Genomic DNA, 13703 nt, shown 5'->3' with positions numbered 1-13703 from the left:
GAAGAGAAAGATTTTAACTAATGCTGAAGCAACCGAACTACCAACCAGGAAATGTACATCACAGCTGGAAGAGCCATTACTAAGAAGGCCCTTTCCCTGGCTACCCTCTGAATTTCAGATTCGGGGGTTCACTGGAGAACCCCTGAATCTGTTAAGTGTCCATTAATTTGCTAAAAGTTTATAGGGCAGGAGTGAGGCCAAGGACCACTGTTTAATTTTAAAAGTTATTTGGCAGCTGGCAGCTGCAGTAGACGGGGTGATGATGCAACAATATTGCTGCAGGAAAGAGAGATTTTCAGTTTTCTCTCCCCAATTTAGGATGGGTTTTTAAAAGAAACAAACAAATTTCAATGTCCAGTTTAGCCTAATAGAAGCCTTAAACTCCATTTCTTTTTTCATTTGTACCCCCCAAAAAATCAATAGTAAATTGTATTACTTATCTCTAAATTTAGGTACTGTGATCTTGAGGAGACAGGTAATCACTAGAGACCAAGGTTGGGTTTTTTTTTTTTTTTGCCCCAAAACCTGCTTATGGTATTAAATGAGGAACTGGAACCCCACAGGCCGTATGTGCAGACACACGCACACAATCTGTGTCGCAGCCCCACCCACAGGTTTAAAAATCCCTGTCTGCTTCTGCCTTTCCAATGCTGTCATTGGTATCAGCCCCAGCAATCATAGAGTTGTCTCACTGCACAAGCCAGAGTGTTCAATACTCTGGCTGAGAGGGCTCTATCATCATCGGATCTCGGGGGAAGAGGAGAATTCGCTGACCATTTCTGCTCCTGGCAAGCACGGCGGATCTCTGCTTGCTGGTCACACAGGACAGAATCTCTCAAGAAACTGCAGTGGCTGCAATGCTGTCAGGTGAGAAGGGAGACCAGTCGAGAGGAGAGGCGGCAACGGAGACATGAGCACCCGGAAAAGCTGCACCATAGTCCCTTAGAGGTCGTATGAAGTCCAGGGACCACGGGTGCATAACAGAGGCGTCCTGCTCATACACAGCTTGGTAACATCCGAAGCTGAGAACAGAGGGGCCCCCTAGCCTAGCCTAGCCCACCCGCCTGAGCCCTCCTCCACCCACAAGCTGCCACTCTCTGGAGTTCCCTTTCCACACTTTCAGCATGAAATCAGGTACATACAAGTTCAGAAAACGTTATTCTCAAGTTCACTCTGCAAGCTGCCTATTTACAACATCTGCTTCTGTTTAGACCAATTATTTGCCAAGCCTTGCTTAACAAGGCAACGTTCTAAATTCCAAGCAACTTTTCACACACAGTTAAGGAATCTAACAAAGCAACTGTTGAGCGGGTGAGGCAATCATTTTGCGAATGGTGGGGAAAAGGGAATAAACAAATACTGTATACAGATGCTTCATTCTGAATTATTAAACTCAGTAGATATCTGTCTTCAAAGGACCTTTTAAATAAAAGTTTGCACTTTCCAGTGCAGAACTACTAGCATACCATAAGAATGGCGCACTGGTTTAAATCGGGCAATCTGACTACACTGTACGTCATCTTCAGGTGTTCCTGCCAAAGGAAGTACAAGTGAGGGAGCCATCTGCAAACATCAGCAGCAGAACAGGCAAGCCATTCTAGCAAAACGAGCCAGGAGTCTGGCTCAGAAATCAGCTGGGCCAAGCATATGGCTGTCACTACGGAATGACTAAGCACTGCCACTCTCTCATTCTTCTAAACTGTGAAAACTCAAGTCCCAGTCATTTTTACTGAAGCCGCAGCACCCTTCGCCCATACGAATCCGCTTCACATCTTCCCCTGCACGAGCGGCGGAGGCTGGGGGGGGTCGATTCCATTCCATTCCTCCACCAGATCATCCAGTGGGGAGAAAGGCTGAGCCAGGCTCATATGCCTGGGCCCTACAGCCTGTTGCCCAACTACCCTGTAATGTTATTAGGAGCCTAAATAGGAGAGGGAGAACCACACGTCCTTTAAATGAAAACAAACTGTGAATGTGTTAACTCATCTAGCTGGCCGCGTATTGAATCTTCAGAAGCAGATGCACAAATATTCCCTGAACTCAGAAATTACTGCTCTTGTTAGAGGTCGCCTTCTGTTAGGGTGGGCAACCTTGCGTTTTTCCTGACATCCAAGGGCCACACAGTATCTTTACAAGGGACATGCTTTTTTACTTTCTAACCCAAGGAACATCGCAAAGAAGTTACATAATGAAGCTGAGGACTCTCCATCAGCAGGATAATTCTCCAAATCCGTAACAGAATGGGACTAAATGTGGTATGTGAGGAGAAGCCAGCCAAAGAAAATCTGAGTTTGGAAACTGGCAACTTGTGGCCAGAGGATATAGAGCAAATAATCTAGCGAATTCTTCCCCGATGCATCCCAATGGGGAAGGAAGGTGGGCAGTGGCTCAGAATCCATTCTTAAGACCCTCACCTGGTCACATGATCCAGAGACGAGCTGCCATTAAGACACTGGGAGAGTTTAAGAAGCCCTTTCCTTCTTCCTCGGAAGGCCTACAAATTACTGCCCCATTCTATTATGAAAATGGGAGGGGGCGGAGGTAATCTTGATCACAAATGAGTCACAGAGCAGTATTTCAAACTGACACTTCAGAACTCAGCCACCATACCTCTTGTCACTTCCAACCCAAACCACGGCTTACCTCTGCTTTTCGGCCAAGCAAAAAAAATCCTTAGTCACTACAAGAGCTAGAAAGGGCTGTGATAAACACAAAGGCACTACTAGAAACATATCCAGGAGCCAGAATAAAACTAGGCTGGGAAGAGGGGAAAAGAAAATACGATTTGGAACAGCAAGAAAAATTAGAGAGTAGACTATGATTTTCTTGTTTAGAGGCCATCATTTCATATACATGGCCTTGTAAACAGTAAAAACAGTAGAGGTGGTCCTCGACTTACGACCACAATAAGGACTGGAAATTTTGTTGTTAAGCGATATGGTCATTAAGTGAGGCATCACATGACCGCACCCAATTTTACAACTTTTTTTGCCACAACCATTAAGTAAATCACACAGCAAATCACATGGTTGTTAAGTGACTCACGTGGTCGCCCACTGATTTTGCTTGTCCAAAACCAACCGGGAAGGCTGCAAATGGCAATCATACGACCCCAGGACACTGTAACCGTCATAAATGTATGCCAGTTGCCAAGCACCCCAATTTTCATCACGTGACTGCAGGGGAATGCTGCAACTGTCGTAAGTGTGAGGACAGGTCATAAATCGCTTTTTTCAGCACCATCTTAACTTCAAACAGTCGCTAAATGAGTGGTCATAAGTCAAGGACTACCTGTATGTCCAAGAATGTAACCAAACTACAGACAGCATGTAAGGCAACCATCATTTAACCATGACCAAGTTAAAGGTTGATTACGCCCTTCTAGACCTGCACATAAGCTGCCCAGGAACATGCATGCAAGTAGAAGAAGCTAATAAATAGCAGTGCAAGAACTTGTCAATTTATGCCCTTGAAACAAACCTCCCATTCCTTAAGTCTCTTCCACAGACATTCTCAAGCAGCTCAAAGATGGTGGAGAAGGCAAGATAGGAATCTGCAAAACTGGTAAGGACCAGGCTAAAGCAGGAGTTAAATAAACAGTGCTGCTCCCATTTCCCCACTCAGTACAGACACATCACATATTGTTTCATGCTTAATCAACATGTTTTACCTATTTAAAAACATGTTAGATAGTTCATGCCAAATTCTATGAAAATTTACATAATTTCCATAGACTTTTTGTAGAATATTGATTCATTTAGCACAGAGCATCCAAAACCCTCCTGAGGAACCTCAGAAGTGCCAGGGACTGTGTGCCAAACTGGTGAAGCACACTAGGACTCATCCCCAAAGCAAGAGAGATTGCTGTAGCTGAGAGAACAGAACAGTCTGTATTGTCAATAAATCTTTATCTGAACAACTTTCTCAGCCTCTCCAGTGCAGTGGTCATGGCTGGCTCATCCCCTCCTGCCCACCCACTGAGCTCACAAAAGCTAGCAAGACACAGGCATCCACGGAATGCAGCATTCCACTGAGCAAGCTGGCTTCTGGGCGAGGGAGGATGGAAAAGCATTTGGAGATTGGGGAAGGCGTCACCAGTTTAAGAAAAGTGGACCGTCCTTTCACATTTCAGTTGCGTGAAACCAGGGCAACAGCCTGATGGTGCAACTCGGAGCTGCCCCTCTACCAGCCATTCCAGCAAGCAGCAGAAGCAACCGTCCTGAGGTCACAGTGACAGCAGCTGCAGCACAACGTTACAAGTATGGTGACACTATGCTCTCTGCGACTGTTCCAGCTTCTGTGCCACAAAATACAGGTCGAATTTTGACAAGGCAGATATACTCTGTTAGTAAAGTCAGTAAGAAATATACTGGTGATATTCACCAGCTACATCACACAGACAGTCACAGCCAGATCTAAGAGAACCCAGTCTCCCTCTATTTTAACAGGCAATTCCTGTTTTCAAATTTACTGGATGGAGTAAATTTGATGGTAGGCAGCCTTGAATAACAGAAGTTGACCCCCTAAGATACGTGACTTACAGAATTCCTCCCAGTTTGCCACCCAACTGGGAGCAGCAAATGAAATCTGCAGGTTGTCAGGCTTGTCTTTACGGCGATCGATCGCTAAGGCTTGTCCCCACACATTTTGTTCACCACTTTACCTTGCTGTACTGTTAAGTAGAACATGTATAGTAAAAGACAAAAGATTTTTATGATCTGAAGAGAAACCAGAGCATAAGTGTGTACGTTAACAGTCACCACAGCTTGCCTTTCACCAGAAAAATGGTAAGCAGTAAGTGGAAAAAAAATAACTATCATCCCAGAATTAATCTTTCCCATAAGCCATTAGAGAGAAAGTACAAAGAAGTTTGTCTGCTATTTCCCAGCCTTGGTGCTGTCAAAAACACCTGTAAAAAGGACCTAATTCTTTTGCCTTAAGTTAGAGCAAGCACAATACTTAACCTCGCTCTGAATTTATGAGTATATTACTCTTACTAAAAACGTGTATCATAATAACTCTCTAAGTCCTCGGAATGTTGTCAGATGATTTTAAACATCTTAAGCAATCCTGGGTATGTTTTCAGCAATCCTGGCTCAGAATAAGCAAGTGACACGCTAGCTTAGCCCACGCACGCAACTGCTCGTGTTTGATTCTTTGCGGTCACCAAGCCAGAGCAACTCAGTTATTCATCTATCAGCATTACATGCAGACTAGGAGATCTTTACAAGCTAAACTTGTAAGAATAAATCAGTTATGATTTATGACACTAGCTGGTTAAGAAAGAAGCAAGCTGGAATATCTATTTTGCAAGTAAACCCTAGATCAGAGGGGACATATTCCAAATGCTGATAACGTGTTATGGGCACGGCCAGATACCAACCTGCCAAGAGGGTAATAAGTCAAGTGATTCCCCACCATCCCTTCCAGTCTCCCAGGATGCCCTTTATCATCTCAACTGAGCTATGTCTGTCTGTCTTGTATGGCACTGAATCATAATAAACTCATAGCATCTTACAACAAAAAGTAAAAATAAAACCACTCTAGTATCAGCAAGTCAAAATAAGGAAAAAACCCACAATGGTAATAAAGAAATAGACAAAGACCATTCAGTTCCAGATGGCACTGAACCACTTCCCAAAGGCCCTCCAGAAGAGTATGGTCTTCTACCCCCTTACAGAAGGCCATCACTGAGGACAGCATTTCTTTTTCATGGGCATTCTTCATTTTGTTTTCTAAGGATATCCAGAAAATCCCACAGATCCCCTGATGTATTCTGGGGACATGCAAGCTTTTCATAGGGCCAGTGATTTGCTGTTTAATTTTTTTTTAATGAAAGGAATTTTTTAAAAATGAAATCAGATGAGGAAAGAAGTTGGTAGATGCCAAAGAAGGTATCAGTGAGCACACTGGTGCCCATGAGCAAGGCACAGAAAATCCAAGCATTAACCAAATCATGCTCTATGAGTTATACTTTCAATACATCTGGAGAATACAGAGATGGGGAAGGCTGCCTTAGATGGATTAGGATTTTGTCAAAATCACAAAACAAACTCCAGGTTTGAAATTTCCATAATTGCACAATTCAAAAGAAATTCCTGAATGGAAAGATTTCAAGAAAGCAAGGAGAGAAGATTTCAAGTTTTCTTCTTTCGTGTAACCTTTATCTAAAACTGAAGATATTAAGAGTCTGAGTAGATTCTTAAGTTACCAAGTACTTTGTAAATCTACTGGTAAAAGGTAAAGGTAAAGGTTTCCCTTGACGTAAAGTCCAGTCGTGTCCGACTCTAGGGGGCGGTGCTCATCTCCGTTTCAAAGCCTTGGAGCCGGCGTTGTCATAGACACTTCCGGGTCATGTGGCCAGCATGACTAACGGAACGCCGTTACCTTCCCGCCGAAGCGGTACCAATTAATCTACTCACATTTGCATGTTTTCGAACTGCTTGGTGTGCAGAAGCTGGGACGAGCAACGGGAGCTCACCCCACCGCGCGGTTTCGAACCGCCGACCTTCCGATCGACAGCTCAGCGGTTTAACCCGCAGCGCCACTGCGTCCCTGTAAATCTACTGGTAGGAAACTTAAAATCTTAAGTTTAAAATCTTAATCATTATTCTTTTTCAGTTTTTATTTTCAAATGTTTAAGCTAAACATATAATTGTGGCATCAGAAATTATTTTAGCTTCTCCTATTCTGAAATTTCCCACCAGCAAGATGCCTGCTTTGGAAGCCAGAAGGTGAGAACATTATTGTGGAGTCCTGGGTGCTCTCTGAGCCTGGTTGTTTTCTTGCAGACGTTTCATTGCCAGACTAGGCAACATCTTCAGTGTGAACAGGAGAGGGCCTTGCTCTCAGTTTATATACTGTGGCTTGCCCTGCTTGCAAGCCCACTCCCTCTTCGCGCTGAAGATGCTGCCTAGTCTGGCAATGAAACGTCTGCAAGAAAACAACCAGGCTCAGAGAGCACCAAGGACTCCACAGTTCAACCCTGAGCTACAAATATTTGCTTTGATGAGAACATTATTGCCCAGGAGGAGTTTACAATAGTCAGTGTAGGCACCCAACATCCTTGGACAACTGGTGGAATCCCAATCCTCTAGCAAAGCCCACTGCTGGTGTTAGCATGTCATAAACAATGTTTCCCTTAGTGCTGGACTTCCATTCTAATTATCCCAATGTAATCAATATATTACTCTACAGCAGCATAAGAAATTGAAATGGTGATTGAAATGGTACTCAGTGCTACTCTTGGGATTGCTAACAAGTGGAACATCTCTGAAGCCTGTTACCAGATAAGCCCACTTACAAAGGTTCTCTCATACCCAAAGCTCCCATTTAAAATTTACTGGACATTATCAATTATGTAAGCACACTCTTGAGTTTGACAGCCATCTTCCAAGATAGGCCAAAGTTTAAAAATATGGGGAAGACAAGGTGGGGCATGAAAGCCACAAGAACACCTTAACAAGGCAACCTTTGAGCATGGGCTTCATATTCTTATTCTCTCAACTTGAGTTATGATTTCAGACCCAGCTGTCCTGGGAGATCCTACAACAACAATGCATTTGTTATGAAGCCCAACACACACGGCCACTCCATCATTTGAAATACTGCAACAGTTAGGAATTAGGAACTCCTGCCAGCAAACCAACTGTATTTCATCAAATTACGCAGCATCACTTCTCCACCACTTTTTGTCCTCATCCTGATTTGGATTACTTGGAGTTTTGCCCTGGAGTCATTAATTATATGATTGTTTTACTGTAAACTGTTTGGGGGGCCTTTTTAGGACATAAAGAATGGTACCATCTCTGGTTGCAATGCCCATTTAGTTCCTCGTTATTGTAGGACATTTTTGAGGAAATTGGAAAAACTACACAGCGTTTTGTTTATTCGTTCAGTCGCTTCCAACTCTTCATGACTTCATGGACCAGCCCACGCCAGAGCTTCCTGTCGGTCGTCAACACCCCCAGCTCCCCCAGGGATGAGTCTGTCACCTCTAGAATATCATCCATCCATCTTGCCCTTGGTCGGCCCCTCTTCCTTTTGCCCTCCACTCTCCCCAGCATCAGCATCTTCTCCAGGGTGTCCTGTCTTCTCATTATGTGGCCAAAGTATTTCAGTTTGGCCTTTAATATCATTCCCTCAAGTGAGCAGTCTGGCTTTATTTCCTGGAGGATGGACTGGTTTGATCTTCTGGCAGTCCAAGGCACTCTCAGAATTTTCCTCCAACACCACAGTTCAAAAGCATCGATCTTCCTTCTCTCAGCCTTCCTTATGGTCCAGCTCTCGCAGCCATTTATTACTACAGGAAACACCATTGCTTTAACTATGCGGACCTTTGTTGTCAGTGTGATGTCTCTGCTCTTAACTACTTTATTGAGATTTGTCATTGCTCTTCTCCCAAGGGTTAAACGTCTTCTGATTTCCTGACTGCAGTCAGCATCTTCAGTAATCTTCGCACCTAGAAATACAAAGTCTTTCATTGCTTCTACGTTTTCTCCCTCTATTTGCCAGTTATCAATCAAGCTGGTTGCCATAATCTTGGTTTTTTTGAGGTTTAGCAGCTTTTGCCCTTTCTTCTTTCACCTGCATCATAAGGCTCCTCAGTTCCTCTTCGCTTTCAGCCATCAAAGTGGTATTATCTGCATATCTGAGACTGTTAATGTTTCTTCCAGCAATTTTAACCCCAGCCTTGGATTCCTCAAGCCCAGCATGTTGCATGATGTGTTCTGTGTACAAGTTGAATTGGTAGGGTGAGAGTATACAGCCCTGCCATACTCCTTTCCCAATCTTAAACCAGTCCATTGTTCCATGGTCTGTTCTTACTGTTGCTACTTGGTCGTTATACAGATTCTTCAGGAGGCATACAAGATGACCTGGTATCCCCATACCACTAAGAACTTGCCACAATTTATTATGGTCCACACAGTCAAAGGCTTTAGAATAGTCAATAAAACAGAAAGATGTTTTTCTGAAACTCCCTGGCTTTTTCCATTATCCAGCGGATATTGCCAATTTGGTCCCTAGTTCCTCTGCCTTTTCTAAACCCAGCTTGTACATCTGGCAATTCTTGCTCCATGAATTGCTGAAGTCTACCTTGCAGGATCTTGAGCATTACCTTACTGGCATGTGAAATGAGTGCCACTGTTCGATAGTTTGAACATTCTTTAGTGTTTCCCTTTTTTGGTATGGGGATATAAGTTGATTTTTTCCAGTCTGATGGCCATTCTTGTGTTTTCCAAATTTGCTGGCATATAGCATGCATTATCTTGACAGCATCATCTCGCAAGATTTTGAACAGTTCAGCTGGGATGCCATTGTCTCCTGCTGCCTTGTTATTAGCAATGCTTCTTAAGGCCCATTCAACCTCACTCTTCAGGATGTCTGGCTCTAGCTCACTGACCACATCGTCAAAGCTATCTCCGATATTGTTATCCTTCCTATACAGGTCTTCTGTATATTCTTGCCACCTTTTCTTGATCTCTTCTTCTTCTGTTAGGTCCTTGCCATCTTTGTTTTTGATCATACCCATTTTGGCCTGGAATTTACCTCCGATGTTTCTAATTTTTTGGAAGAGGTCTCTTGTCCTTCCTATTCTATTGTCTTCTTCCACTTCCGCGCATTGCTTGTTTAAAAATAATTCCTTATCTCTTCTGGCTAACCTCGAATTTTGCATTTAATTGGGCATATCTCCCCCTATCACTGTTGCCTTTTGCTTTCCTTCTTTCTTGGGCTACTTCTAGTGTCTCAGCAGACAGCCATTTTTGCCTTCTGGTTTTCTCTTTCTTTGGGATGTATTTTGTTGCCACCTCCTGAACAATGTTGCGAACTTCTGTTCATAGTTCTTCCGGGACCCTATCTACTAAGTCCAGTCCCTTAAATCTATTCTTCACCTCCACTGCATATTCCTTAGGAATATTAGTGAGCTAACAGTAGATATTACACAGTACTACAAACTACACAGTACTCTTTAATTCTATTCTAAATTAGCTTTATTGTCCATTTCCTCCAGTACATGTAAAATGGCATGACACAATAAAGAAAGAAAATACAGAAATTTAACCCAACTGAATACTGGAATGGAGTCCCACATGTTAGACTAAAAGGGTTCTTCTCCACATGAAGCTGAGCATCTCAGTATGCAATCAAGCTTTTACGAAGTTATGCAAGATAGTATAGAGATAATCATAGAATTTATTTGTCCACTGGTTGTCTTTCATCTCCTCAATTCCCACTGTATTGTTACTCTATGTCAGGAACTTAAAATGATGCATCAGAAAAAGAGCACAAGAGGGGACCTACCTATTAAGACTGCATGCTTCTGAGACAGCAGCGAAGGACAACAATATCTGCCAGAATTACCCAAATAAATTACTGAGGGCTTAGCCAACTTGTGCACGTTTATCTCATTTCCTTATACATATCAGACTGCTTTTCTCCAACCCAGTCGTGTCAACTTTATCAGATGGTTGATTTTTAACGCCTCCGGCGGAAACCCTACCTAAAATATACATTGATCTATAAAGGTAGCCCATTCATCCCCTAAAATTACTAGGTACAGTGTATAGATGTGCCACACCCAAGAACTTCCCCTGCAGTATCTCTGCACCTCTGTTGTAAATGTATCCTCAACTGACTTACAGACCACAGGAACCAATGCTGCCCCTGCTACATCTTTCACAGGCTGGCAAATGGTTACTATCCAGTCATCTCTGCTAAGTTAAGATCTCCTATCAGGAAAACTGCTAAATGAATGTGCTAGCACACATAATCAACAATGGTAAATGAGAATTGGTGAGATACAATTTTGAGGGGTAAAAAAGCAGCATGCACTTTAATTTCCCCTCTCAGACACGTGTGCTAGATTCCCAACAAGCCATCAAGTCACAACTTTCAGCACTTCTAAGCAGGTTTAGTGACTGAGCCTTGAATACAAAAGATCTCAGCACAAGCTGCATCCTCCCAAGTAAAACATGCCACAAGAGCATTAACCAAGAAAATAATCTACCTGAGGCCAAAGATCGATCATTGTATGGCTACCTAATTCTGTGTCCTCATACAAAAGTTATTTGTACATGCTACGTATCTGCATACTATACAGAGCAGAATGAAAACTAGATCAATAGCTCCCCTCTAAATTCAACAGGCATGCTAAGAAAACATAATATACAACCACTTTGGGGTGTTTTCAACTATACTGTAAAGATGGTTAACTGGTACATACCAGATGATGTGAACTACAATTCTCACAATCCCATGTTTATTATACTGTAAGTGAAATGTAGGATGTCTGAAGGGCACCTATTGCTTCCTAACTCATGAACACATCAGCCAAATTCTGCAAATAAACACTTAAAAGTAAAGGTAATTAGGCAGAGAATGATCCAAGTAATTAAGGCCACATTCATTCCAGCACCTTCCAAAGCCCCTCCATAAGCAAATCAAAATCCCATTCACAGAGAAGGAACCCCTTACACTCCACCACACATTTTACTTTATTTAAATATTAGATATATATTACCACCCCTCTCCCCCAGTGGGGGACATTCCCAAACAAAGTCTTGTAGTACCTTAAGGACTATCATCAGAGCACAAGCACTGGTTGCTCAACATGGCACTCAAGAACACCCCTTTAATTTCCAAGAATGCCTCTAGGCCTCGAGCAGGCTACATAAGCGTTCTCAGGAAACAGAAATTTAGCAAACCTTCCCCCAGAAGGTAAGCAGGACTGATAGGCAGCAGGGGGGGGGGGGGGGGCTAGAAGAGATTATAGATAGCCTTATAATAACTTCATGCTCTGCCGCTGGTTATGCTCCCTACTATTTCAGAGGATGGGCCAAACTTCCCCCACCACGCATTTTGCAACGACGCCCGTAACTTCCGAAAGCGGAGGATCTCTGGTATAAGCGATAATGGGTGCCATATGCACGCAATGTTCTCCTAAGCAAAAAGCACATACCCACCCGTTGAGGAGGGAGGGGGAAGATAACAGAACAGAAGGGAGAAGAGAAAGGAAAGGCAAACAACGGTCCTTTCGTACTGTCGGTGGGCTTGCATCTTTATTCCAATAGCAAATAGGGAGGCTATTCCAGAAAAGCCTCCCTATTTACTACTTACCCAGGGTCACCCGACGAGGGTCAGCGGCCCGCCGCCCGCAACCCTTTGTCTCGGGGCCCCGGCGGGACTCTGCGGCTCTTCTGCCTCCGCGCGCGGGGCGCCCGCAGGCCCCGCCGAAGCTCCCTGGCCCCGCAGTCGGGGAGCCAGGCGACGCGAAGCCCGACGCAAGAAGCTGCCCCCTCCCTGGCCTGAGCGGGCGGAGCAGCGCCCCCGAGAGAGCTGCTCAAGGCCTCCCGGCGCGGCAGCGACGCCCAGCCGGAGCAGCTCCGGGTCGACCTGACGGGGGCGCCCTCGTCCCTCACCCCGAAGGCCCAGGGGTCTGCCCGGGGGACCGCGGTACGCGGCCGCGGGGAGGGGCGGCCTAGCTCACGCCGGCGCCTCCGGACGCCTCGCCGGCCACGCCCCTCCACCCCGGGCTGCCCGGAGGACGCCGCCAGACAAGGGGGGGGCCCGGCTGGCGGGCCGCCGTTGTGCCGGGGACCCCTCGGCAAGGGCCCCGGCCGGGACGCGCGCGAGGGGCTCCGCCGGGCGCCTCACCCATGCCCGCTGGTTCCGTCCCGTCCAGTCCCTCCTTCGCCGACAATATGGCGGCCAGGCCAATGGGCCGAGCAGACGGCCGGGAGGGCGGGGAAGCGGGGCGGGGCTTAATAGGGGCGACGGCGGCCGAAGTGGGACAGCACGTGCGGGAGCTCCGCCCCCGCCACGCCCCCTCGCCGGGAGCGCTGCCGGGGCGAGGCTCGCGGGCGCCCCGGAGCGGCCGGGCGTGGGCTGCAGGCGAAGGGCTGGCGCCGCCGAGGAAGGGAAGGGCCCGGGCGGCCCCGCGCCCTCCGCGAAGGACTCCAGCGCTGCGCCCGGAGCCCTCCCTGAAAACGGGCAGCCCAGGGTGCGAAGCCGGGCGGCGTTCCCCCCGTCTGCTTCGGGAAGGGGCGGCCGATCAGCTGGCGAGGCGTCTTCTCGGGAGTGGGCGCAGAACCGCCGCCCGACTGCGCGGGGAGCAGCAGCTTGGGGGCAGGCCGGGTCCCCCCGCGCGCCTGGGATCGAGGCGCCGGGGCTGCGAAATTAAGGGTGGGGGAGAGCGGGGCCCTTGACGGCCTTGGCTCCGCGCATCTTCCGGCCGGGGAGGGCTGCCGGGGAGCCCAGCGTGGCGGGGAGGCGCTCTGCCAACAACGCCCCCCGGCCAAGGTGCAGAGCCCCCAGCCCCCCCCCGAGGAAATTTGCCACGGGAGGCAGAAAAGCCCCGCAACCCAACCGGTTGCGCCTTGTTGTGCCCCGGGGGCGGGCGGAATCCCTGAATGACCAGCTGGCCGAGAAGAGGGGCGGGGGGCGCCCTTCTCCGACTTCCCCCAAAGCGTCTGGTTCCCCACAGCGGGAACAGGACTGGACTGAACGCTCGGCTGAGCTCCTCTTGAACGAAGTAACAGGCGGCGTGGTTGGCCAGAAAACCAACCATGCAATTTTGGTTTTTTTCATTTTTAATTACTTTAATGCTGTGTTCAGTCAGGATCGTCTTTATTTCCTGCCACTTTTCTCTCTGGCTCTCATATGAGCTCACACAACACCCATTCGAAACTGCCAATAACAGGACC

The 13703-nt window shown here is 46.5% G+C and overlaps 1 protein-coding gene across 2 annotated transcripts in view; it reads right to left on the bottom strand.

Moving 5' to 3' along the window:
* Positions 1-12730, bottom strand: part of KPNA6 (karyopherin subunit alpha 6) — a 41222-nt gene extending 28492 nt beyond the window's left edge. The window contains exon 1 of one of the 2 annotated variants that reach the window (XM_063312390.1): positions 12655-12730. In XM_063312390.1, coding sequence (XP_063168460.1) covers positions 12655-12658 — 4 coding nt within the window. In that variant the 5' untranslated portion in view covers positions 12659-12730. Of the gene's footprint in view, positions 1-2414; positions 2437-12654 lie in introns of those variants that run through there. The other variant, XM_063312391.1, reaches the window with a different exon arrangement.
* Positions 12731-13703: the final 973 nt, after the last annotated feature.

The sequence above is a fragment of the Candoia aspera genome, chromosome 10 (genome assembly GCF_035149785.1).
Source record: "Candoia aspera isolate rCanAsp1 chromosome 10, rCanAsp1.hap2, whole genome shotgun sequence".
Classification (NCBI taxonomy): domain Eukaryota; kingdom Metazoa; phylum Chordata; class Lepidosauria; order Squamata; family Boidae; genus Candoia; species Candoia aspera.
The sequence above is the reverse complement of the archived record's forward strand: the minus strand, read 5'-3'. Positions and strand labels throughout refer to the sequence as shown.